The 27917-nt window shown below is 39.2% G+C and overlaps 1 protein-coding gene across 1 annotated transcript; it reads left to right on the top strand.

Annotated features, from left to right (window-relative positions):
* The first annotated feature begins 1852 nt into the window (after positions 1 to 1852).
* Positions 1853 to 27917, top strand: NOM1 (nucleolar protein with MIF4G domain 1). The gene is made up of 12 exons (XM_074831672.1): positions 1853 to 1953; positions 12839 to 13871; positions 14668 to 14792; positions 15714 to 15909; positions 17482 to 17805; positions 18348 to 18458; positions 19687 to 19854; positions 20468 to 20589; positions 24396 to 24528; positions 24887 to 25018; positions 25748 to 25857; positions 26837 to 27917. The coding sequence occupies exons 1-12, from the start codon at positions 1883 to 1885 to the stop codon at positions 27012 to 27014; spliced, it is 2703 nt and encodes a 900-aa protein (XP_074687773.1). The 5' UTR covers positions 1853 to 1882; the 3' UTR covers positions 27015 to 27917.

The following is a 27917-nucleotide window of genomic DNA, read 5'->3' on the forward strand; positions in this document are numbered from 1 at the left end:
GGAACAGGAATTAACTCTGGGTACGGGGGCACTGCAGAAGCCTTCAGGGCTGTGATCACTGTGGACAACCCTGTGGGAAAGTTCCTGTGCATACATCTCTATAGGTACTGTAGTTCTAAATGAGGGACATGCCAGTCTACCTTCTCATTTTAAAAAAGTCCAATATCGCAGTTTAAGAGTGGTGGGTATGGGCATCAGTCAGCTGCTATGATGTTCTGGCATATCCCTTTCCCCTGATCTCATAAAGCTGGGAATGCCACCAACTGTGTTAAAAATGTTGCAGATGTTCTTCCTGTCCCATATTCTGTCTGGATTGTCTAGTCAAATATCACTGATACCTGAAAGACTTTTAACAGCCTGGTAGCTTGAGTGTCCTGGTTTTGGCTCAGATAGAGCTAATTTTTTTTAGTTCTTAGTAGACAGAATAGTGCTGTGTTTTGGATTCAGTACGGGGCTTGGTATGAGAAAAATGTTGATAATGCACTGATGTTTTTAGTTGTTGCTGAGAAATCAAGGACTTCTCAACTGCCCATGTCCTGCTAGTGTGCAGATGCACAAGAAGCTGGGAAGGAGCAGAGCCAGAGCCAGAGCACCGGACCCAAACTGGCCAATGGAATATTCCATATCATACAACGTCATGCTCAATATAGATGAGGGTTGATCGGGAATCTCGCTCTCACTTCTGGGAATTGCATTTTCAGGATTCTCGCTTCTCTGGGATTGCTAGCCAGGAACGGGCTGGGCACTGACTGTGGGTGGTGAGCAATCGCATTGTGCGTTACTCATTTGTATTTTCTATTACTACTACTACTATTATTATTTTAATTTCATTTTATTTCAATTATTAAATTGTTTTTATCTCAACCTACAAATCTCCTTACCTGTACCTCTCCAGTTTTCTCCCTCATTCCCTGGGGTGGGGGAGGGTGAGCAAGCAGCTGCGTGGTGTTTGGCTGCCGGCTGGGTTTAAACCACTACACTGAGGCTGCTTCCTAGACTGAAGGATTCATGGAGGCACTTGAATCCAGAATAGGTCAACTATAGAAGCAAACCCTGTCAATTCTCCCTGGTGATGCAGGTTTAGCATATGCCACCACGGATATGCAATGCCACCATCTTACTCTGTCCCAGGTTTTCCTACGCTCCAAACAGAGATGTGCAGGCGTGGTCAAAAGTTCTTCATGGCAATGCCACTACTCCCTGGCTTGTCTGTTTGCCATTCCCTCAGTAAATCTCATCCATGGCCTGGATGAAGTCATCCCAAATGCTCTCACTGTCAGCTGAATCCTACACATAGAAAAAGCATGTGTCTCCTGGTCTTTAAAGAAAGGAGAAGCAGAGGGGAAAGTCTGCCTACAATCCTGGCTTTCAAGCTGCATCTTGAACTTGTTGAACTGTGTAAGATGTCTTCTTTCCCTAACCAGGTGCACCCTGCTCTCCTACATGCTGCTAATGGCTGATATGAGAGGAGTGGGACAACTCCCAGCCTTATCCACATAAGGTTCAAAGTGTCAATATTCATCCTTTCATCTCCATCATGGATGATAATGGTCACTGATCCCATTTTTCATCAAATGCATGGCTCAACCTGTAATAACTACTACCTAACATAGGAGTGCATCTTCTCCGTGCCCCAAGGAGATAATCATACCTTTGGCCTTGCTATAGGTGTCCTTCAGCTTTATTACCTCTAGCCAGTTCCCCCTGTTTTCCATATGTTTCACACTGATATGGCTGTTGCAGTCAGGCTTTCCCAAAATTCAGGTCCCACCTTCTCCCACCCAGAGAAAAAAAGCACAGAGCTCCATATGGCCCATCATGTGACAAGTTCAGAGCTGCTGATGAGCTTAGCTCACCACAATATGCTGACTCTGTATCATGCATGGGAGGATCGAAGTCTGCAGAGTTTTTAGAGAAGCATGGAGACAAGGAGTTTCTTCAATGTAAAAGCAGGTACACCATTCATTCTTCTTTGAAGCATATTCCCTACAAACTGGTTACTGATAAACTTGCAGAATCTAGTTTTTCTATTTTCAGTACTGATAAGGTTACAAAGATGTCATCTGTTTGAGACAGATGGTCTTTTGTTTCTAAATCATATCATTCTGTGTGTAATCACTTATTTAAACTGTAGGATAGTACAAAGTGAACAAGGTTTTATAGGATACATTCGTATTGTTTTGCATCTTGTGTGTTGATACCTAAAAACTTACTTGCTTTTACAGAAACAGTATATTTTGCATCGTTGGTTAATCTGCTGAAAGCTAAACATACATTAAAAGCCTACATTACCAGTCACTATAATGCACACTGGGAAACCTGGATACAAAGTGGTCATTTCATCCTGAAGAGTAAAAACAACAAACCACAGGAAATAACTGCAGTTTGTAGTCACTGGTAAAATATTGCATGGGATGTAGTTTTCTTTGAAGTACTGGTAATGCTGCATAGCATATGACAGAGTTTTGCTATTTATGTAGTCATATCTGCACTGAACACTGTTTCTGTAGCCTGACAGCCCACCTCTCCAGACCACACTCTGTCCCGTTATCATTGTGGATATCCAAGTGCCATTACTCTGGGCATATGCTGACCTGATATCATTGCTTTTTTTAAATCCTAACCCACAGCATGCTTTGATCCATTTATAGTCGCATGGTCCCAGAATTAGCATAATTAGAATATAATTTCAGACCTATTTGCTGTCTCATTGTGTATTAACACCTGGATATCATCAACAAAGAAAACAACCAATCTCTCTCACATGGGTCTTCCCCACACTTCAACTGTTACCAAAGTCTTGAATGCATTCAGGCTGCCAGCAAATCTGTGAGGGAAACCATTACTGAACATTGCTGTTGTCCTAAATAACACTATATGTTATGGCATATGTTTGGATTTTCTGTTGTAGTGGTAGAGGTAGCACAGCAGTGAACTCGTAACCTTTCCAAGCTCTCTTCACCCCACAGAACACAGTAAAACACCAGCAGTACTTTAGTGAGATACAATTTTTTAATGGCTGAAATGCCTGCCATACTCCTTCCCTTCCTCTCTTACACCCCCACCACTGACTCCCATCTTCAACACCATCACCATGCAGCAGGATCTGCTCATATATCCTTCTACTCTTCATATTTTCTAGTCATACCTTGAGTTGTGACAGGTTTAAGTGAAGATCAGCTTTCATGTCAAATAGGTCTGAAGGAAGCCTCAGATTTCTTCTCTGTGGCCTAAAGAACCTTACAGAATAACTGAATCAAAAACTATTCTGTCTGTTCGTGTTATAAAATTTATCACATAATTTGGCACTTGTGAAGTAATACTGCAGCAGACACTGTACAACTCCAAGTTCCCTGCATCTAACTGATTTTTATACAGGCGATTAGTCTCTGTAGAGCTTCTGAAAAACCCAAGTGAGGATTTCATTTTAGCACTTCATAAGAGTACCCTAGCAAGTACCTCTCAGGCTATAGCGCTGATCCTGTCCAGCTTTGTTCTTCTTCAATTTGTTCCCGCTACCCGTTCAGCAGTATTAACACAGCAATACATGGCCAGACAGCCCTGCGGAAAATAACCTAGCAAAAATAAAAAATTAATCAGAATGAATTGTCTGAGCCAGTTCATTCTGTGTTCACACAGTAGAAGGAATGATATTATGGAACAGAGGGAGCTACTCCAGCCACCACTGTTACAGAGAGAAATGCTTGTGAGCTACACAGTGCCCTCAAAGCAATCACAAATACATTCTTCTGTCTGGCCGATGCCATTTTTAGTACTGAGAGTAATAGAAGATGTGAGAAACTGTATTGTCCTTTTGTTCTGCACACACACAATCTTCATAAAGGATTCATGAGTCAAGAAATAACTATAGACCATAATTCTCAGACAGTTCTTCCTGTCCTATGTTATGGAATAAGAAATACTTACGCACATTGTCAGCAGGACAAGTTTATTGCATTTTTTGGAAGAATTTGTTTAAAGATTCACTCATACAATAGATTTTAAAGTGTGCATTTTCAAATCATTAAATGAATTTATATATTGTATACATACTTATACATAATGTGTGTTTGTGTGTTTATGTATCTATTTATATATGTGTGTGCACCTATCTTTATTTATATTTAAAGTTCTCTGAAAGTTACCCTGCCATAGTATTAAAATAAGATGGTGCAGAAGACAGCATTGCATAGTGTCTCTATAGAATTTCTTTACAAGAGCCAAAATATACCAATTTATATGCTGAGTTGATTTGAATCAAGGTACTGGTATTACCTGTTTGGGGTTTTTTTTGACAAAAATCACTATCTGTTGACTTTTCTGAAAATGGCATTTTTGCCTTTATAAAGAAGCAGCAGCTTATAGTATTCTTTCATATGAGTTTGTGTGAATATGTAGATGAAAGAAAGAAAAATACCATTTCTCTTCAGTTTATCATTTTATTATGCAGTTTATATTTTATTTAAGAAAAGCATTGAAGCCTGTGCCCAAATAAACTCTTTAACAGGGAGAGAATATTTAAATGGCTGCTTGAATTAAATACATGAACTAGTAAGGATTGTAAACTTAAAAAATACGATTATATACAAATCTGAAATACACATAAACTAAAGCATTATCTTAGCTATCTCTGTTAGATGCATCACTGCACGCACAAAGCCACGTACCCCAAATCAGTGTCTTCACTGAATCTACACTCTGGGAAAAAAGATCAGGAGTTTTGACTACATAGAAATATAATAAGAACTTCACAATGTGACCTATAGTTTTTACCGAAATAAATTAATGGATGGCATGCGGATGCCAAGATTAAACAGTAATAACAAAACATTAGTAAGCACTTTTAATGTAATTAAATTTTTGATGTATTACAATTTTTAGCGTGTAATTATTTTTGAAGGGACTGGAGAGTAATACTGGATCACACCCTTATTCAACCTAGTTACTAAAGAATAAAAAGTGACAATGTTTTAAAATTCAATTGCAGAATAATAGTGTATTGTCCATCACAGATAATGATGGCAAGATTTTTCTCATCTGATAATCACTCACAGTGATTACCTAATAAAAGGACAATCCTTGGTACTATAAGAACCTATGGTCAGTCCAGAATGTAAGCAAGCATTGAAATGTGCTATATAAAGCATCTCAGCTTGCAAGTGACCTTGAATCTCTGTTTCCTTATTGCTGGAGGTTGGGATTGTTCCATGGCTACATTCCCAGTCTGCATCAAGGGGCTGCTGGTAACATCAATCTTAAACACTGGTCTTTAAAGCAATTTTTGATGTTGGCCTTGAACAGGTCTAATAATTTCACTTAATCACCTCTGTTTCTACACAAAAACTGGAATCTAGGCTGACTTCTAATTTTTCATTCTTATGAAATCCAGCCACAGGCTTTCTGTCTGCCATCAAATATCTGGAATCACAATTAGATAAAATATGTCAGATGCCCTGTGACACCCAATCATCTTTATTGTATAGAAGCTCACTTTCAGCTTAGAGTAGAATAAATTCCATTTGACTCAGAGGTCAGTAGTTGGGAAGAAAAATGAGAAGTGCCCTCATTTGCATAATCAAATATGCAAATTGGATGCATCCAATTTGCAGTATTTGTCTCCTAATGAGAATGACCTTTTCCGCTGATGGGAAAATGCAACTGAACTTGGGCATGTGAAAGTTATGGAAGAATAAAAAGTCCAAATATCTATACAAAACAGGTCAACTGCTTGCTTCTGTAAATAAAAAAATAATCAAGGTCATATTGAACCCTAAATCTCAGTGCTCTTTCATCTTTAGGGACACCCAGGTTAGGTTCAGTATCTCAATTTTGCCGCTCAGATGTATCTCTAATAACACTTCTTGCCTAGTACCCTTCCTTTTCACCATCCTTTACTAAGAACATCTAAACAGTTCTCCCACCAATAATAATATCTTTATAATTATCTTACATAACAAAAGTCAAAGCTTCAAAATTCAAAGATTAAGTGACTTGACCAAGGCTACAAAGAGGATGTTACTACGTCAGGATTGGAACTCAGTTGCATCTGGTGTTTGGTCCTGTGTTCAAACACATTAGATCAAGTTTCTTTCACTACTGAAATTGAAATGGAAAGAAGCTGTGATCAATTTATAAAGCAGCATTAGGATCATATAACTTGTGTTCTACTGTAAGTGTCAAAGAAGGAAATGACTCCTGCATACAGGCAGCTCATCTGCAGACAGGTAACATCATCATTATTGCCATCTATTACTATATGTTTAATTATCCTCTCTTCTGGAAAAAAAAAAAATATATATATGGTCAAATTGCCACTATGCTTCTGTTTCTTTCAACCTTACTTTTTCATCTGCAGACCTCAAAACCAGGCAGTAATATCACCACAAAGATCTTAGAACTGGAACCACTCACATGCAAGGCTCAGCATTAATTAAAGAGCTAGGAATTCAAACAAACATCTTGGAACGACATATAAGCAAGGGCACAGTTATTTATTCTTGCTGTTTCTTTTTCATTATGGTGCTGAAGGAGTTCCCCATCAGATCAGTGCCCCATATTTATTTAAACACTTAATGAAAATATGGCACCTGCAGTTAAGAATTTACAACTGCAATTATAAGATGAAGAATAAAACTGTCTCTTCAGTTGATTTCTGCAATCATAATATTTTAAACGATACTAACACATACCTCATTTTAAGTGTGTGTTTTCCCATGATTATGTACAGGAATGGACTGCAGTAAGGTTAACACTGCCACTCTAAAAATGCATCTAGACAAATGTGGGTTGTCCTAAAAATAGGTATCTTACCTTTGCCACCAGTAAGCAAGAAGGAAATTTCCACTGAGAAAAAGAAAATTCAAGCTGTATAGAACCAGCCAGCTCTCTCCCTAGGCATACACATACATACCCAGTTATGTAGAGCTTCATTCTTGATGTTAGCTTACTTGTTAGTATGCTATTTTTCACAAAATTATTCAGCAGAGCAAAAAAGATAAGCCCTGTCATGATAAACAATATAATTACACAAAAAGTGCTTTTGTAATTGTTCATGTTTTCACCTGTGTTTCAAAACCTACTTCATATTGGGCACAGGTGCAAATGCTTACAGATTGGCAACAGAAGGAGCAGCTGTAGTTGTTAGAGTAATGAATTCTCCCTTAAAGCAGCATGGGAAATAACTGTCCTACTAGGTATTGTCCTACCCTGACACAGTAATTTTTGTAATCTGCTAATGGCGTAGTTTCATAACTGATTTAGGGTGATTTTAGTCTGTGCTGCTATTGCAAGGAATAGTTCTCTTTCCTTTTACATTGCTAATTACCTCTTTTTGTAGCAGAATCGGAAAATTAATCCAGCCCAATTGAAAAGTTTATTAGTTTCACTTGGATCACATCTGGGGTTTGGTGGATTATGCCACAAGTCCTGCCTGGTATTAACATGAAGAAGGATGAGGAAATGCATTACCTGGGATAAGTGCATGGCATATTGAGGTAGTCCTAAAGAAGCTGCAAAACTGCAGTCTTGAAAGATGGTGATTGCTTGGAAGGGATGTTAGCAGGTGTAGGAGTAGATTAGAGTGGTTTCTAGTGTCAGATATGTGCCAGACACAGACTGTGTAAACATGAGGTTATTCACACTCGTGTGTATGGTTTTGTTTCGCTGCCTTGTCCTTTGCAATACGAGTTAACTAACTAGGTATCTACAATGCAGTTGCCTGCATCCAAGCCAGTCATGCAAGGCTCCCTTTTAAATCAGTAGAGGTCTAACCATCGGGTTAACAGAGTCTAAGGCATTGTCCATCTTGTCCTGAAGCAGAAGCCTAAAATGGATTAGATGAGATTTTTCTCTAAAAACAACTATTTCTCACCATTTGACTCTAAACAGAGAGTGGGGTTACTGGCTCTGCTGTAGATGTCTGTCTAAACTGAGGGAGAAGAACTCTATCTTGTCTGTCAGGGTTAAATCAGTGTTGCTGTTCCAAAGTACTTTGAGAGAATGGTCTTTAACTAGAGATGTGGTATGCACAGTCCACTGCTGCACTCCGGTCAGGTAAGTAGAGCTCCTGAACAGGAACTGTATATTAAATCAATACTATATTACAAACAATAACATAATACATTATAGGAACTGAGATTAAGATGTAGAATGACAACCAACACGTATAAATTAGTATCATTGTTACAGTACAAGTTACCAGATCCCAAGTTTGCTGTCATCCAGGAAAAATCTCCAAATACTTTGTTGTATTTGGCTCAGATACATATCATATTTTGCATGTTTAACAAAGCCTCAGGAAAAACGCAGTAAGATTTTTGTTAATAGCTAGGAGCACCCCACTGAGCTACAAAAAGCTGCTGGAAAGTAATTGTCCCTGAAAACAATTACCTTACACCGTGTACAAAAGAGAGGGTCAACAGTAATACTGCACCCTACTACTGGTGCAATTGCTCCTGTGTCAGTTACATGACACTTATTCTTGACAATGTTTTCACTTTTTATAGATAAATAAACAGGTAAAAGGTGATTTTGACAACATAACAGTAACTGTTAATTTTAGGGGATTTGGTTGTTGAATTCAAGCTTTCGTAGGTATTTATTCTGGAATGTCAATCCTACTACCAAGTATTCTTTTTCTAAAGTTGCCTTGTCAGAATTAAAGAAATAGCTACTAAAAATAAAGACTGATCTTCAGGGAATAGAATTACAGTTGGTATGTTAAAGCTAAGCAATTAACAACAAAGGAGAAAGAATAAAGGGAAAAGGAAATGTCCCTTGTTAAATATTTATGTTTTTTTGATGAAAACTGCCTTATAAATGACAATATAATACAAGTGCTCCTTATCTAAGGTCAGCATTCAGCATAGAGTTAAGTCTCCCATAGAGACTTACATTTCTTGGCACAGAAACTTTGATTATATAAATTTCATATAGGAAATGCAAAGTGCCATAATGTGGGACTTTGATCAATGATGCTATCCTGATTTATAATTGTTTTTTTTTAAACTGTGATGTGCACAAAGCACTAATTTAAAAGCTCATTTTAGTTGCAACCTACCTCTTCCTTTTAATAACGCAAAAGTCATCTGATTACATTTTTTCAGTCATCCTTGTGTCACGTATTAGATAATCTCCTTATAGTTTAAAACTAAAAATGCTAATGGATTGGGGAAATGGGTTTCTGCTTTCACCTAGCATATCTGTCTTTTTTATGCTTGTCTTTTGGATCATTTATCTAAATAATAACCTTTAGTACCCACTCCTTCCTTCCAATGAACTAAAAGATATTAATGGTTAAAGTCAGTGAATACACATCTTCTACTCTGGTTTTGCCAGCTGAGGTTAACACTTTCAGCTGCTTCTTTTTTGGGGGGAGAGAAGGAGCTAGCTACAGGCATCCCCTTGCAGAGCTAGTCATACGGTTACTTCCTAATTTGTCTCAATCAAAACAGCCCAAGTTAGCTTAAACTAACTGTAGATCTCTTAATGGGAACCACCAATCAGCACTGACTGAAAGGACATTGATCTCAGTGACTAAAAGAAAGCAATTATATGAAAAACTGAGCAAACAGCTTTCGGTCAGCAAATCTGTTGGGGCAGCCCCAGAAAAAAGGCAGTAATAAGCCCCCTCAAGGGAAGGTGCTGTGGGTGTGCCACCTTCAGCAGGCAAACCTGGAGATACAAGGAGGATATATTTGCATGGCCTTAGTCTCAGAATGATAGAAGATAAGTCATTTTGTACAAAAACAGCACGGAGAAGACAAATGACCAGCCCAAGGTCAGGTACAAAGAATGTGGAAATTGTGGGAGTAAGTGCCAGGACAGAAATGTTTTTCTAGAGTATTTGTGTAGTTCAGCTTTCATCATTCCTGACTTAAGCTGTATAAGGACCAAGCTTTCGGAAACTGCTTAGCACATACCATCTGGAAAAAAAAATCAACAAGATTCTGAGCAACAGGGATGTAACTTTAAAACACTACAGAAATACTTTTACTCACCTACCAATACCTTCTGAAATAGATGGAACTGAGGCACATTTGAAGAGCCAACAGCTTTGTACTGCCTTGAGACTTTGGAAAGCGTTTCCAGAGGAAAACTGTTCTTCCACAGACAATCTCTCCCAGCAGGCCAAATTTCAGTTCTGCTGATCCCAGTGGTGACAGTATGATATGGGGGAAACAATACCTCAAGTAGATGGATGCCATGCTAGAGACTCACAGCAGAGTCTTCAAGTAACTTCACTGTTCTGAGGCTCTCGCTGCTTAGAATAAATTCATTCTGCCACGAAGCTTTCAGTCTGCCTAGTCAAAAAAGGCTTTGGATGTAAAGTGATAGATATTTGTACATGAATCAGGCTGTTTTCTCCATTGATAAGAACAAAGAATGACCCTATGAGCTCAGTCTAAAAGTCTTTCTGGTGCTGCTTTGGTATTTTCTGTGGTGATAAATAGCACAATATTCTCAGTAGTTCCAAATTACAAAAGAGCCATAATCTACCTATGTGTATTATGTAGTCACTAAATCACATTTGCATGGCATGTGGGAGGTGACCAGGAGACAATAGCAGACAGACAGCTAAAGGAACTGTATACCGCTCATTCTGCTGATGGGGGGGAAAAAAAACAATGCATGAATATAACTTAATAGGAAAGGAAATCTGTTCACAAAGATTATCTCAGCAGGAAGCAAAAATTTACTGAAATAACAATTCTATATGAACTTTAATTTCCAGTGAATCATGCCATTATGTTCAATTTCATTCTAAATGCGAAACCTGCCCTTGCAGCTTGTTCTCTGCTGTGGGATCACTGTCAAAACAAAGAACAATTACAAAATGTTCCCTCAATTCAGAATTCCTATTTGGTAAGTGATGCTCATATGATACGGAGATCTAAATGTGAAATTTGTAACATGGAAACTGGATTTCTCCCCTTTTCTGGTATTTAGAAAACACAGGAAAGTTGGAAGAGTAGTTGACAGGAGTTTCTAATTATTCACATTTTAGATTTTAAGAGACTGTATTTACCAGGTTCTTGAAGCCAAATTGGTAAATGTAAAATAATAAACCACAATATTCTAGAATAGTATTTGAAATATTTGTTGTAATGTATTTATTTAGATATGACATCACCAGATTTGAATGCTGAATTTATCTACTGAGCAGATTGATATTTCTTTCACTATTACACTTTCTTGATGATATTTATATTTTTTCTGAAATATGGCTTTAATTCTTAGAAAGTATTTTTACTTCACAAAAAGGTAATAATAACCCTATTCATATATTTTTTGCAAAAGCAGCATGCCCATTTTCACCCAGATTTGGATTATGGAGTTTGGTAAAATACATGCTTTCCACATTTTGCTTTGTGACATGAAGTACTGAAGAAGGCAAATACTGACATTTTCTCTCTCTGAAGCTATGTGAAATTTCCCATTATTGGAAAGCTCTGTTGCCCTGAATGACAGATTACACGATGAGACAGAAGGAAGATGCAGATCTCAAGAGTTTTAAAAGCATCTAATATTTTCTCAAATTATATTCAGCTGTATTTATCTAGCATTCTGGCATGCTGCTGGATTACTGTTATCAATAAATCTATAAATAGGATGCAAAATGCATGTGAACTGTCTGTGCATGAATAAAGAGTGGCCCAGCAATAAATTATAGCATAATATATAGTTTAAAATGTAGCAAAAGAAGTGCCTTGACAAATCAATGCAACATATTTTGTCACTGAGGGTGAAAGATTCATTATACATCAGCCCTGAGAAAGCTGGATTTCTGAAGCATGGGTCATCTAGGACATATGATGTAATAAGAGAATATGGAAACATGCATAGACAAAAATAATCTTCTGAGTAATAAAGACTTACTACATTTTCAGGTAAAATATAAGTCCTGTGCAGTACTTCATTGTTCAAGAGAGGTTGGGAGTGCAACACCAGACAACAAAATAATGAACCCTGACTTCCTATGGATTTGGTCACCATGGGAGATTCAAGACTGACCCTTTCTCTGAAACTGGGTTATGTGCTCTGGCTTTCATCTGTGTTTTCTGGTGTCTGCTAAGGTCTAAGCTCATCTTGTGGCACTTTGTTCAGCTGAGAAATTCTTTCCCCTACCAAGCCACCTATTCTGGTGAAACTTGGGAAAATTCAGTGTTTCAGGGAACTCCAGGCATCTGCCAGACATGACTGAAACTGGCACTAGATTTCAAAGTTGATGAGAGGAGAGGAGACAGACACAGGGCCAGACATACACACTCGGCAGGTTGCATAAGCCTAGAGTCCAGCAGAGACTAAAAATAAGACCAACCAATTGGTTTTCCTGCTGACAGCAGCAAACTGCCATGGGACATTTAATTCCGTCTGATCACATAAATGACAGACAAGTTGTCACCTGCTGTGCGTGCCCGGCCAGGCAGAGCTGGGAGAATCCCGTCCGTGTGGCAGGGGCCACCGGTCCCGGCAGCTGCATCCCCTTGTCCTGCACACCGCTGGGGATGGAAACGCCCCAGAAGTTAGCGCTGGAGAGAGGCCATAGTTGACTCTGGCATGCTCAGGAAGAGGGACCTGAGCTTGGCAAGGTTGGAAAGAGCTTAAAATAGGGGACTGGGCAGGTGGAGGAGAGGCCAGGGGTGCTGATATCCCTCGGCTCCTGGGGCCTCAAGGGGCATCGTGCCCAGGGGGTGTTAGGGCCTTGCCACCACAGCCTGGGCTATGAGGGACAAATTGTCCCAGTCTTTTCTGTCAAAAGCTAGACAAGCCTTACATTTTCTTAAATATCTTTTTTTTAAAAGAGGTGATCTCTACTCATTTAGCGGTTTTCGCACAGGTTTCAAGCGAGCTCCAGCCCCCCAGGGACCACCTCGTCAGGGCGGGGGCCGCCTGAGGGGCCGCCCCACGGCCACCGCCCAGCAGGGGGCGCTGCTGCCCGACATGGCGGCCGCGCGGCGGAAGAGGCAGGCCGGCTCTTCCCCAAGATGGCGGCGCCCAGGCGCGGCGTGGCGGAGAGGAAGATGAAGCGGCCAGCGGCCGCCCGCGCTCGCCGCGGCAGGAAGCTGGACAGGCTGCGGCAAGCGGTGGAGGAGTTCGTGCAGGCAGCGGGCAGTCAGCCGCCGCTGCCCCTGCTGAAAGACTCGGAGAAGAAAAACCGCAGGAGCCGCCGGGACGCGAGGAAGGAGAAGCGCAGGCTCAAGCGGAGCCGCCGCCGCCGCCTCCAACGTGGGGAATCGGTGGAGGCCACCACCACCCCAGCCAAGTCGGCTCCTGCTAAGCCGGCTCCTGCTGTCCGCCCCAGAGCCCCGGCCTCGCCCGCCGCCGCCGCCGGAAAGCAGCGGCCGGGGCCGCCGCGGCAGCAAGAGGCAGCGCGGCCGCCGGGGCCGGCGCCGACACCCCGCGCGGCCGCCACGGCCAGCGCCGCGGCGCGGAAGCGGGCGCTGCTGGAGGCCAACGAGGAGGAGGAGAAGGAGATCCGGCGCCTGGAGCGGCGGCTGGGGCTCGGGAAGCGCCGCAGGAAGCAGGAGGGGGACGCGGCGGAGAAGCTGCCGCAGAGCTTCCTGCGGGACGGGCTGGGCTACGTGCTGGACGCCCTGGGCTCCCGGGCAGGCCTCAGCAGGCTGTGCGAGAGCAGCGACGAGGAGGAGGAGGCGGCGGCCCCGGGGCGGCAGGAGGGCCAGCCGGGGCCCAAGAGGGAGGTTAGGGAGGAGCCGGAGGACGCCTCAGACCTTTCCGAGGGGGATGATGCGCAAGGACAGTGGGAAAGCGAGAGCTCGTCCTCATCCGCCGAGGAGGACGGCGGGGTGCCTGAGGCCAGCGAGCCCCCGGGCGAGGAGGAGGAAGAGGAGGAGAAGGAGGAAGAGGAGGAGGTAGGGTGTTTGCCTCAGATAACGCAACCCTGCTTCTCAAAGTACATGTCACAGCCTGAACATAAAGCAGAGTTTACATCACCTCTGTAAAGCACAGGAGTTTGCTGTCTAGTCAGGCCATACAGATGTTGTCGTGGCTCAAAACAGCGTCGGGCCCAGCAACAGTGTTGACTTCAGAGGCCTGCTAAGGCCTAGGGACAACTGTTTGGTGTGGAGAGTTCCCCCAAGTCAGGATGCTGGCAGATAATACCCTAAAGCACAAGGAATGTGGCCTTGTCCCTATATACAGGATCAGCAAATAAAATTAACTACCCTGGCTTTAGAGTTTTAAGAACGTCTGCTAAGGGCGAAGAGAGCTTATGTTAAAATCTGTTGCAAACTGAAGTGTTACTTCTGGGTGATCCCAGAGGTTCTGCCTGTGTTAGTTCTTGCAGGGGGGTGGAGGAGACGGAATGGGTCATTTAGCCCACGTGGCACTAACGTAAACTGTATGTCGGCAGCTGATAAAACCTGGATAAAACCAAGACCTACAATGTCAGGTTTTATGACAATAACTTAAAGAAAGTCATGTAAAGGGAAAAGGGCGTTTGCTGCCATCAAGTTGGTTATAAGCAGTAACTCGTTGTATGCTTCTTTTCTGTATGAAGCTGTTCCTTTGGTATTAGTTATTGGATGGTAAAATACATACTTAACTAAAAGTTTTGTATGTTAATCTTAAATAGGAATGTATATTTGTGTTCAAATATTTAAAATACGGGTCTCATTTGGTATCTTATTTTATTGTTTTCCTGGTAAGGGTCATAACCACAGTGCTACGAAGTATGTTCCCCCTCAAGTAAGAAAAGCTCAGGAGACACTAGATGACAAGAAAAGAGAAGAATTGGGAAGACTGAAGAAAATGGTGAATGGTCTCATTAATAGGTAATGTAATAAGGAAAGTCATTAATCTTTCTTGTTTGATGTGACAGTCCTCATCATTCAAAGAAAAGTGGCAAGGATGTCACTTTTCTCTTCACAAACTGATTTTAAGTTGGCAATCAAGTCTGCTATCCTTAATAATAATTATCTTGTTGATATAAATTCTTCAAAGCTGGTCATTACAGAAGTTGAAAAATCTGGAAAATAAATTTAAGATTGGGCTGAATTCCACACAGCAGTTGCCTGCAAGAGCTAGGTATAATTCACTGTCAGTGGAGTATGCCTGTAAAAAAACCTCAGTGTTTGAGTGATAACTCCCCCCCAAAAAAGCATTATTTTCTTTTTTTAAGTAAATTAATTTTTTCCAGTGCTACAACTGAGGAGGAGCTATATACTTCATAAAGTACTGAAGAACAGAAAAAGTAATTAACACTTTCACAAATTTTAATTTTAGAGTATTTTTAAAATAACAAATCTATTGGCACTTTCTTTTGTCTATGTTATCTGTAAAATGCAGACTACAGTGTGCAGCTTCTTTGGTTGTTTAGAATTTGATATGCCTTATGTTAGAAAAGTATGAGGTTATTTTCACACTTAATTTCTGCAAAGACTGATGTGCCATACTTAAAACTCTTTTCTTAATAAGTCTGCTCAGTGTGACAGCATGTTAGCAGTGCTTTATAAATACTGCTGCTAATCTGTTTCTACATTTAAATATTAAAAAAAAAACCTCTCAGAATTAAACATATGTTGTACTTTTTTAGTTTAGTGAACACAGCAAAATATAAAAGGTCCCGTCATCTTTTCAATCTTTCTTAAGCCAGACCAGTTTCTCTAAAAAGAGTAGGTTGTTTGGGTAAATTGAAAATTGTGGAACCATGTAAAGAGAAGAAAAAGTGAATGCTGGGTTTTGTTTCTCAATAGGTTGAGTGAACCTAATTTGTCCTCCATTAGTGGACAGATGGAAGAGCTCTACATGGCCAACAGCAGAAAGGACATGAATGAAACTCTGACAGATATTCTCATGAATGCTTGTGTTACTGCAGTTGCCATGCCTGCAAGACTGATGATGGAGCATGTCCTTTTGGTCAGCATTCTCCATCATAATGTAGGAATTGAGGTAATTTTTGTGTTTGAGACTAATTTTGTTTAATAATACATATTGTAGAGTGTTTTCCTTGATATTTTGTTTGAATTTTTTTGATTGTGTATCACTAAAAAGTATCTCTAGTTGAATTTAATCAGTTGAAAGTACTGGTGTCAAAGGGAAGATTTTAGCTCATTTCCGGTGAAATGTCTCACAGGAAACAGGTGTTTCAGCACAATGTTCCCATCAAGTTACATTTTCTTTCTACAACTCAATGCAAAAGATGCATTGATGCAGGTTTTTCAGTTTGTCATATAGTGACCTGAATGCTGTCTCTGAAACCATATTTAATATCAGATGGATGCAATTACAGTAGCTTTCTTTATGCAGTCTTGCCATTAAACCTGTTTTTACTCCTCTTTGCTTCTTGAAAGGCCATTCTGACTGCACATATAATGTAATATTACAATGCTGTTTTAAGAACAGAAACACAATCTTTTTAGAAGTTGAGACTTTGCAAAATACGTAGTAATAAGTTTTAGATACAAATTCACTAAAGGGTATTAGAAATAGATGATATCCAGACTGTCTTCTGTACTACTGACTCTGTTACACAGCATCTTTCAATCTAAAACTGTAGTATTTAAGTATGCTATAAAGCCCCATTATTTTTCTGTAAAATAAATGTAGAATATGCATTACACATAAGTGTGATAGCACAGCTGCATTTAAGATTAGTTCAAGTAATTCAGAAGTTGGGATTCCAAAAACTGTATTTATACGTTTGTGCAATATGATCATTGGATAGTTTAAACCTAAGCTGGTCAAGGCTTGTAGTGCAACTCTTCATGTTTTCATAAGAACAATCAGCAAATATTATCACCGGGGGGCGGGGGGGGGCGGGGGCGGGCTTGTTTAGCAGTAATGTGTTCATTAATTCCCTATATTTTAGTATGCTTTCTAATTCCACTCTTTAGCATCAGTTCTCTCCTCACAAATATAGAGATACAAAATTTATTTTCCCAACTGTACCACTAACAAATGGCCAAAACTTATCCCCACTTCAAAATCAGCCTAGGCTCATGCTCAGCAACTGTGACAACTTGGTATGTTGGGGTTTTTTTTACAATATTATTTTTTACCCTCCTGTTAAGGATTTTGTTCTGGAATGCTGAACTCTGTGATGCATTTGGTTTTTGACATGCGGCTTTTACTGGATGAACGACTAGCAGTAACAGCATGCCAGCCTGACAGCTGGGAAGATGCTAATATGTGTCCATGAAAATTATGTAAACAAATTCTAATGTATGTGTACTGTAAGTTCATAACATTTGCTTTTTTTAGCACTAACTTTAAAAGGCAACTGGATGTCATATGAGGTCTAAATAACATATACTTTAAGAAAATGTCACACCACTTAGATATTTGTATATGTAAATGTAGAACATCCATATTGGTTGAGAGGAGCAACAGTATTTCTTTAAAATTAATAGTAGCAGTGCCCCCAAAATGGATGTTTTACAGATGTCTGTAAAATCTGCTTACGGTTAACTGCTGGATTTTTTTTTATTATTTCTTTTTCCCCCTTAATGGAACTATTGCCAGGTCGGTGCTTACTTCTTGGAAGCTGTGGTGAAGAAATTTGATGAGCTATGTAAAAGTGATGCTGAAGGGAAAGAATGTGAAAATCTGCTTGCCTTGATTGCTCATCTGTATAACTTCCATGTGGTTCATTCCCTGCTGATCTTTGATATTCTGAAAAAGCTTGTTAGCACTTTCACTGAAAAAGAGATTGAGTTGATTCTGTTTCTTCTGAAAAACGTGGGCTTTTCCTTAAGAAAAGATGATGCATTGGCTTTGAAGGAACTGATCACTGAAGCCCAGAGAAAAGCAAACACAGCAGAGAAGAAACTCCAGGATCAGGCTAGGGTATGTTTGTGTGTTTTTGTGTGTGTGTGTGTGTGTGTGTGTGTGTGTTAAAAGATTTTCTGTTCTGAATAGACTTTAATAAGCCCTTGGATATGTGTGTTAATTTACCAAAATGTTTTCTGTTACACACTATTTAGGTTCTAAGTTACCTTTAGTGTTCAGTTCTTGCATTGTTATTTGTGTTCTTCTTGTCTGTCTTTCTCCATTCGTTCTTAGGACAAAATGCTTGTAATGGGTGAGAGTATGACTGTTTTGTGTCTTATGCAATGGGCAGTGCTTCTGTTTTGTGATGCCTTGTACACTTCAGAAAATGGTCACTGAGGCATGGTGTTTAGCAGATTAAGCTTTGAATTGAAGCTTGAACACAAATGAATATAATAAGAGTTAAAGTAAACATCCTTCTCTGTATTTGTATGTGTAGTGTAAATTTGATGTATGCTGCCAGCCGAGCTGCTTATTCTCACAGAATAGTAAATTCAAAGTACACTCTCTACTTTAAACTTCCAGCACATAATCCGCAGAAAGATCTCTCTTCCCAATAGGTTCGTTTTATGCTAGAGACCATGTTGGCACTAAGGAACAATGACATGCGTAAGATTCCTGGTTATGATCCTGAACCAGTTGAGAAACTCCGCAAATTGCAAAGAACACTGGTGAGAACTTTCTTGACGTATGTAGTGTAGCTATTCTTAAACCAGAAGTAATTATTTATATTGTACACTGGCTTCATGGGCTATAGTATTTTTTTAATTAATTTAACAGTCTGAGACTTTTGTGGACAAAAATTACTTCTTAGATCATTAAGTATTGTCTCCTGTGTCCAAGTTAAGTCAGCAGTCAACCAGCCTTCTGCAGAACAGTTTGAGAAGGAGCATAACTTAGCCAATGACTTTGCCTCAAAGTCCTATACTTGAAAAAGAGATTGTGGGATGTTTAATGATTGTGCAGAAGGAATGAGTCATTATGACAAGTTCTCTTTTTCCCTAGATTTTGGATGCAGGCACCTCCTATCTTCACCAGAATTATTTTGGAAGTCTAACACTTCTGAAACCCTGAATTTTTGTTTGTTTGTTTGTTTTATTTTTTGGGGGGTTTTTTTGGCAGAGAGAGGGCAGTTTATATAGAACAACACAGTACAAAATGCATGAAAGTAATTGTCTTTTTGGATTGAGAACTAATTAATTTTCACGAGACTTTAATCTGGTTTTAGAGTCCATGTATCTCCAACCTGAAAATGATGGTATTTGTCTACAACACCTAGAGCATCTTATTTTTCAGAAATTTCTAAGTGCAGGATATGCACATCAGTGATAATAAGCCAGGCAAAAATAAGCTGGGTAACCTAGTTCTGTAGAACTTCCTCTCTAAAATTTTCGCAGGCCTCCTGGTACACTTCTGGGCTCTTTTGTCAAAAATTTTTATTTTGTTCAAAGAGTTTAAACTTTTTGTTGTTTGAATTGTACTAAACTTAAGGCAGTTTGTCATGTCATTTTATTTGATCAAAAGGAAAATCATGACCAGATTGTAAGATGCTGCAACCAATGTCAGCATCAAGTCTGAATTCTAATCAAGTTTTATGATTGGAAGATGGCTACTTTATTATCTTTTTTTTTTTTTAATAAAAATTTGAGAGCTTATAAATGTAGGTTTAAGCAACTTCTTGTATTTGAGAAATTAGAGCATATGGGAAACTTGTAAATTCTTTTCAGATTGCTGACTGACACTAATGGTTGAGGGGTTGCATGTGAATACCTTTATGGAGATTAAGTTGCTTGTTTAAAATATTTGTTTAAAAGTAATTAAAGTATTTGTTGAGGGTTTTTTTTAAAAAAAAAAGCTTCAAATAAAACCTTTTGGATTTTTTGTATTTTGTTACTCAAGGTTCACAGCAGTGGTTCTGGAAAAGAAACTCAGCTCCGTGTCTCCCTGGAATCTCTCCTTAGTGCTGATCGGGTTGGTCGCTGGTGGATTGTAGGGTCATCCTGGAGTGGAGTACCAATGATTGATGATACAAACAGCAAGACTCAGCAAAAACTGCGTATAGGAAAGGTAAATCCAAGCAGTGCTAGTTAAAAGTGTTTGTGATCTTTTGGATATTCTTCATACAGATGAGTAAGTTCATTTCACAGCCCACCAAAAAAACCTTCACAGACTCTCGTAAGACTAAGCTTTTTGGACTGTAAATTCTGCTCTTACATTTTTCAAAATGTTGTACCCATGCGCTTCCTAAGAGCTGTTGCTACAAACATTATAGCATAGCTTGTTTTTTCTTATCCTGTGGATTTGAAAAAATAACTTATGTAAGTGGAAGAAACAACTTGATTTAAAAGTGGATGTGCTAGTATGAATTCTGACAGGTAGTGTTATCTGTCTGTGGGTGGCATATATCTAAGCTGATTCTGGAAGTAGTGTGGTGAGATGGTCATGGTGACTTACATTACAGAAGCACGTCTTAAAAGTAATTGGCACAATTAAAATATATTTTCCCAGTTGAAAAAGCTCCTGATGATGCCTGTGCCTGTGCACAAAAGCTCAGAACTTTTGGATTGCTGCTTCATAGTTTACCGGAGATCTTCATTAATGGTCTTATTTGAGACTGCACAGAAATAGCTTTCTTAAAGCAAGCTTAAATAAAATAGCATTTAATTATTATTTTTTTCAGGTGAGTTCAAAGATAATGGAGCTTGCTCGTAAGCAGAGAATGAACACCGATATCAGGAGAAGTATTTTTTGTGTCTTGATGACAAGTGAAGACTTCCTGGATGCCTTTGAAAAGCTTCTGAAGTAAGTACAGACTAGCACAGAAGACAGCCCAGAACTCAAAATAGCATTAGCTGGATTGGAAAAACAACATTGCTGGTCTGGGCTTAGGAGCATTTAGTTGATAATACAACTAAAGAGGTGCATAGCTAGGGATCCACATAGGGTTAAAGGGTAGGAGAGGGACCAAAACCCCTGTGTAAGGACTAGTAGGGAGCAGGCAGAACTGACTGGCAGTCAGAGGAAAGAAGTAGCCCCTGTTGCTGTCACTCGTGTCTAACTGGTTTACAGCATCTTTTGACTTAAGGAGCCTGTATCTTTTTGCATTGAAGATGTGTATCCTGGTCTAGCGGATAGAAGTCTGTTGCAGGCTTGCTTCCTTACAGAGGTAGACCAGAAGCCCCTTCAGAACATCTCTTGATTTTTTTTATTTCTTCCCCCCCCCCACTGGATTTCTGTACTACTGCCACTTCCTTTACTTCTTGCCACCTTGTTAAGTCATCTTGTAGGTCTCTGTCCATACTTGCATGACCTGGTAGTGTTATAGCACCTTTATTTCCCTCTTGCAGAATTTATTAGCTTTGGATTTGCTCCAGGGTCACATTTCATGTTAAGACCAGTTTCCTTACTGCTTGGCAAACAGCTCTTTAGAAGAAGATGTGAGCAGGGAAAAGCTCAAACTAAGCTATTCTTTGTGTTTGTCAGAGTATTAATTGTAAGTCTGTAGTGACTGGGGGGGGAGAGATCAGGTCTGAACTTTTCTGTTCCAGCCTTGTAATTCAAGGGAATTGTCTTACCAGGATGGCATGCAATTATTTAATTTGCTAACCAAACCAAAACAGACTTTGTAATAAAGTCAACTAATATTTGATTAAATGCCACTTCTGCAAAACACAGCTTGGATTTAAGACTGTGATGGAGTCATTCCAATATCTTAATATGGCCTGTTCAATTAAAAGAAATTAGCTGCTGCTGCTGCAGTTCTTGCCAAGACCTGGTAGCTCAATTTGCAAATTGATCCTTGACTCTCATCCGTGCTATTTAAACTAGTATACAAATCGGTATACGTACAGGCTTGGCAGAAAAACTGTCTGCAGATTGCCTGGTGTATGTTTATGCTGATTTTTATACAGCAAACTTGGAGAGGAATTCTCAGATCTGCACACATCTGGAGGAGTATAATGGAAAGTACACAGAATTGTCAGTGAAGAGGTTAACTTCAGTGTGAACATGTGTTCCAGAGGGTATGGGAATTTATATTCGTATGTTTGATGACAGTCTCATGAGGAAGAGCACGAGAAATATATAAAGAAATATTTTAACTGTGCTTGTTGATTCATCTGCTGCTAGGTCTCTGGCAGAGTTGAGGTATGATTAAGTGGTAATTTAAACCATTTGAAATCCAGGCTGCTACAGTTTTGCTTGTCTTTCTCATCCTTGCAGCAAAATAAAGTAATTAGTTCGAAGCCAGAACAGCTCCCTGAAGTGGCTTAGCTTGTGATTGCAGAAGTGTCAATGTAAAGGGAGGGTTGGGAACATCACTGGAGACAGAGGAGAGAGTGAGACTTGATCCATTTCATCAGCTGAAAGGCCACACTTCCTTCACAGACCACAGATTCACACAGGAGGGGGAATGAATGCTGCTTAAGTTTGATAGGCAATTTTTAAAGCTATTTCATAGAGATGAAGGATTTGAGAAACTTTACATCTCACTAAAGACTGAAACTTCCAGAAGTCTTGGATATCCTGTTAGGTGATGTGTAATTCAGGATAGCAAGTATGTGATTATCTACTAAAATAATTTGAACTGACTTTTAAAAGGTGGGTTTGAGCATTGCTGTTTTTGATCTAGAGGCAATAATAGTCTTGGCCTTCAGCTGATGATAACTAACCTACTTAGCGCCAGGCTTCTGCTGGTGATAAATAACCTACTTCAGAGGCAGTTATCGCATATACAGCAGGAAATTCTTAAAGTGATCAGGACGTGCAAGTCTGTGGGAATACTGTAACTTGGATGATTTAATAGGTGAGGTGGTTGCATGTTCTTTAGCGAAAATTATCAGGCTTATGAAATCTGTACAGGTTTATGGTGAAGCTCAGCAGTGAGAGGCAATCGTGACTCTTCAATTTTAGATGTTTAGAAATGCTAGTTCTGAAAAGATAAAATACTGCTAGGTCTGTGAAAAAATGAAGGTAAGAACAAAATTGAAGATCAAAGTGCTGATTTAATTGGTTACAACTGTCTGACAACATGAATATTTCCTAAACAAGCAAGTCATGATAGAAGTGGTAATGAACAAGGAAAAGGAGAGTGTGCCAAATTAGTGATTGCAGCATAACTTCACAAGTCGTCTACTAAATGCATGTCCGGTGGCTGAAAACCTGTGAATTTTTTTAAATAAAAAATTTTTGTTGCTTTGTACTAAAATCAGATAGAACTTGGCTACTGGGAGAGCAAGCGAATTATGCCACAGACACAGCACTTACAGTGCAGGTCTCTCTTGGAGAAGCAGACTTCTGAGTTTTCACCACTCATTAGCAATCAGCCTAGAAATCATCCCAGATTTTCCTATTGTAAAACCTTAAATTCTTGGGGTTTTTGGCTAAAGACAGTATTTTCTCTGTTAATCTTGTGTGTGTCTGTGCTCAGTGCACTGGCAGGTGTCTGGAGGTGTACACAACTGAGGCATATTAGAATCAAGCAATGACAAACTACAGATGGTAGAGCAAGTTCCAGTGGAGTCAAACTTAGTTAGAAAACACACTTTGAGTTGTACTCATGCCATACAAAACTTGAGCTTGAAGCAATGAGAAGTTTGTTTGACATTTTTCAGTTTATAATATGAAGCATTTTTCATTTTAATTGGTTTTAATGCTGCCAAGCATTTGGCAGCCCTGGAAGCTAAATCGTATTATTCACAGAACAGGTGCACTTGCGAGTTAGTTACCATTCCCTGCCAAAGTGTCTCAGCCCTCTTTTAACTGGTCAGCTGTTCAAGTGGGAAGGCTCTCCAGTCCTTGGCCTTTACGCTGAGGCAGCCAACATAAGTACTCACTGGTACTGACTGTTTTCTTCAGGCTTTTTTTTTTTTTAAGGTGCTTTGAAATCACTAACTGCATCCTCTTAGACTACTATCAAACAATAATGAATTTCGATATTATATAGCATGGAGTTGACCTTGAGATGAAAAGATTCGTATCATCAGCTAAGTAGGAAAAACATCTTAAAATACTTTCTTATCCCTAGTAAGTAGCACAGAAGTGAAGGGCCTTGGACATGTTTCTTATACTGATCCAAAGGCAGTTTTTTCGTCCCATGACCGTAGGTACAGGTGTGAGATAACCGCAACAGGGTCCTATGGTTCTTCTGTCGCTATCTAACCATCGTATTGCTACCCCATGCAGCAGTGCTTGCTGCAGTGCTACTGCGATGTTCAAAGGCACAAGACACGATGAAGACAGTGCCCTCTCCTCTGTTTTTCTTCATGAAGAGCTACAAACATGGAGCGGGCTATCTTTCCTTCCCCAGGAGTTAATTATACTTGTGTAATTCCACTTCTGTCTGTTGAGGTCTTGCTCTTGCAGCCGCTCCTTTAGCACCAGTCATACTGTAGCATTTCCACATTGCCATACCAGAATATAATTTAGCCCACACTCTTAAGGGTTTGAGTCCATTCAGTGTTTTAAAGACTTTGTAAGATCTTTCTAACAAGTGAAATTGAATGTGGAGTTTGGTGGTTTTTTTAAATATTGCTCTCCGATGTTGACTGTAGCTCTTACTTTGTGGCAGTAATTTACTAAACCATTCTCATTCTCTTGCTTAATTTTAGGCTTGGACTGAAAGATCAGCAGGAACGAGAAATTGTTCATGTTATCCTTTACTGCTCCTTACAGGAGAAGACATATAACCCCTTCTATGCGTTTTTGGCTAACAAGTTTTGTGAATATGAAAGACGATTTCAGGTGAAGAAAAATCTGTTTGTTTTAGTGTCGTTACTGTACTTAGAGAGTCAGTTATTAAATACCTGAAAATGGATGCATGCCTATTAAGATCTTGATCCTGAGGAAAAATTCTTCTGGTACAGCTGTGCATTCAGTAAGACATACTCGTGGTCAGATCTGAATAGGAAATTAACTAACTACTGGAGAAGGTTTGCTTTCCTCTGTTTTACACGTTTCAAAAGAATTGAACAGTCTGATCAAGCATCTCTGTTAATTAACAGAGGGGTCATTAAGAATAGAAGATCAGAAGGTTTTGTTATGTTGTTATTTAAACAGTTGCTTGATTCCTAGGATTATTTTTTTTTCCTTTGACACCTAGGTGACATTTCAGTTTAGTATTTGGGACAAAATCAGAGACTTAGAAAACCTGTCAGCCACTGCCATCTCCAACTTGGTTTCACTGTTGGCTCACTTATTAAGGACAAAATCATTGCCACTTTCAGTTCTCAAGGTTGGTGTGTTTTCATTTCAAAATACTTGTGTGTTTTCCTTGCATTTGCTAGTTCTATGGAAAATGTATTTTCTCGGTTACCTAGCTAGTACTTTAGCTGTTCATGATCATAAGGAGAGAAAACTTGTACTAAAATTACCAAATTAATACAGTTGATTACGGTAATGCTGTCATTTGGGGAAAAGGAAACCTGTGGTGACCCAGGCATACAGAAAGTCTACAGCTCTATATCTAGAGCAACTGTAATATTATTTTATTTAGAATATCCGGAGTTGGAACGGAGGCCCCTTCATTAACAGGCTTTGTCAGTGAATTTTGTGCTGTGTTTTTTAGCTGATGTTGATTTTTTTTTTTTATTAGACCAGAAAGAAATCTATGGAGCACTTGGATTTGAGGATGGGGAGTCCATAGAATTTTTTTAGGAGAATAACTGAAATGTGTTAAACCGGCAATTATATAGATTGTCCTAGGTACTTTTGAAGTATTTATCTAATTGAGAAATTATATCCGGTATTCTGGTACTGCTAGACAGGTTATTCCTTAGAAAGTTCTCTGCTTTCCTTATTGATTGGCTTTTGGAGGCAACATTCTCAGCTAATTCTTCTGTGCCAAACTTAAGACTGGGTATATATGGGAGGCCAGTTGGTGTGCTAAAAGCTGTTCATTTAGAAAAGAATTCAGCTGTTTAAAATACTTGGATTAATCTATCTCTCTTTCTGTCTCTACTAGGTAATTGAATTCAGCGAACTAGATAAACCTAAAGTCCGTTTCTTGCGACAAGTATTAAGCACGCTGTTAATCAAAACAGATGCTGAAGAACTTAGTGACATTTTTGTGAGGTAAGTGATCAGAGAGATCTCCAGGGAACCCTTGGTGACTAGTAATTAAAAAGATAAGAAGTTTGCTTATTTTGTTTGTAATTATACAGTGCTTTTTCCAAAGATCAGCCATCCATCCCTTAAAAAGAAAGCTCTCCTGGGTGAGTGGGGGGAAGCATATCATTTGTGTGTTAGTACAGGCTCTGATATAGATACAACTGTGAGAAATGTTATACAAAATAAGGCTTTCAGATATTCAGTGTATCATTTTGGTCATAGGATTTTCATGAGCAGAGCTCTGTAATTACCTGGTTTCCTTTATTGCTTTACCATCTGTGTACAGTGGGATTCACTCTGCCAGCAGTCTTTGCTAGAAGATATCTTTAGTGTAAGAAGGAAAAATAAAGTAATACTAATGAGGGAAAAGTTTGGTGGATTTTCTTTTTTTTGTTTTAAATCAACATTGTCTGGAAAACCTTATTTTTGTATATGAGACAGGGTTGCCTGGAGAGGCTGGGAAATCTCCATCCTTGGAGATGCCTAGGACTTGAGTGAAAACTGAGCAGCCTGGCCACACCTGGATGTTAGTCTGGCTTTAAACAGGAGGTCGGAGATGACCTGACGGCATCCTTTCTGACTTAAATTATTCCGTGATTCTATGATTTTGTTGTATTAAACTTGCAATGTCACATAAACTTAGAAAAAATTAGATTATGATGTTTCAACCATTGTGCGGCAACACAAGGCAGCTCAAACATGGTGTTTGCCTTGTTTCTTGTTGTAATGTAGTTGTTTACATAAATCAAGTCTAAGTCTCCAATATTCCATTTTATTGTTAAGGATCAATTGTGAGTGTGTTTGGGCTGTTTGCCAAACCAGTGTAGATTTGCTGGGAATTTGAAAGTCACTTCAGAAAAGCTCCTTTTATAGGTTGGATTTTTTAATATGTCTCTATTTGAAGTAGAAGACTAAATACTATTTTTGGTCTGTATCTTTACAGGATGTCTGACAACCCCAAACTGGGAATGCTACGGGAAGGCTTGAAACTCTTCCTTACCCACTTCTTACTGAAAAATGTACAAGCCCAAAGAAGTGCTGAAGAAGCTAGCTTATTAAAAGAAAGAGTTGAACTAGCAACCAAGGCTTTGCAAGCAAAAGAACCCAAATTGAAGCTATAGTTCTGTTTTTCTAATAAAACATACAGAAAAACCGAGTGTGCATGAAAATGCAAAGCTTTGTTAGTCTTTCAGACCCAAATAATTAAGAATGAGAGCCGTGTTAGCCTAAAGGATCTGTTTTTTGATGTAAACAGTTACTTTGCTCTACACACTAGTTACAGATTTAGTTGAAGGTTATACAAAGGCCTTTTTGCAGAAAGGGAAAATGTATTTTCTGTCATGTCCCTTTTTAGTGCAAGTGCTTCGTGTTGATGGTTAGTATCTGGGGAAGAGGATTAATTTCTCTTCTATGATACTCCCAGTCAGTAGTAGCATTCTGCATTTCATATTCTAACCTTTCATTTAAAATAATAGCATAATACTGACCACATGTTAAAGAAGCAGCCTTAACTGAAGGCTTTTAATAAGTAATTATTGTACTTGCCTGAAGAAAGAGTCCACTAGATGGCCTAAGTACTGAGGAGTCAGTTTTGGAAGAAACCAACTTTTTTCTTAAAGTGTAGAATTATCCACTAATTCTGTGAATTATTTACCTGACTGTGAGTCAGGAAAAGATCTTCAGTTGGATTCAAAGCTGTAGTAAAACGACTTGAAGATCTGACTTTGCCCAATTATATTGGGTTTAGAGATCACAGCATAGTTTTATTGCTCTCTTAGCCTGTTTTTCACAGCTTTAAAATTGGAGGTGCCTAATCGCTTGTTAATCACATTTTTCTAGGCATAAAGAATAATATCAGTACGAATCTTTTAATAAGAGAATATCTTTCTTAAGAATTTGTTTGCATTTTCCATTCAGATGTTTAAAAAAAATCAGGTACATTTCTTTCTGTAATACTGAGTGTTAATGGTTTGTTTATTTTGTCACCTTACCACTACACATTAAACTACACTTTTTCTAAAGGC

This window comes from Strix aluco, chromosome 1 (genome assembly GCF_031877795.1).
Source record: "Strix aluco isolate bStrAlu1 chromosome 1, bStrAlu1.hap1, whole genome shotgun sequence".
Lineage (NCBI taxonomy): Eukaryota > Metazoa > Chordata > Aves > Strigiformes > Strigidae > Strix > Strix aluco.

Coding starts and splice junctions, on each gene's coding strand:
- NOM1 (XM_074831672.1), top strand. CDS start 1,883: ATGGGAGGATCGAAGTCTGCAGAGTTTTTAGAGAAGCATGGAGACAAG. Junction 15,910..17,481: donor ATCATAATGTAGGAATTGAG/GTAATTTTTGTG, acceptor AACTATTGCCAG/GTCGGTGCTTACTTCTTGGA. Junction 18,459..19,686: donor GCAAATTGCAAAGAACACTG/GTGAGAACTTTC, acceptor TTGTTACTCAAG/GTTCACAGCAGTGGTTCTGG.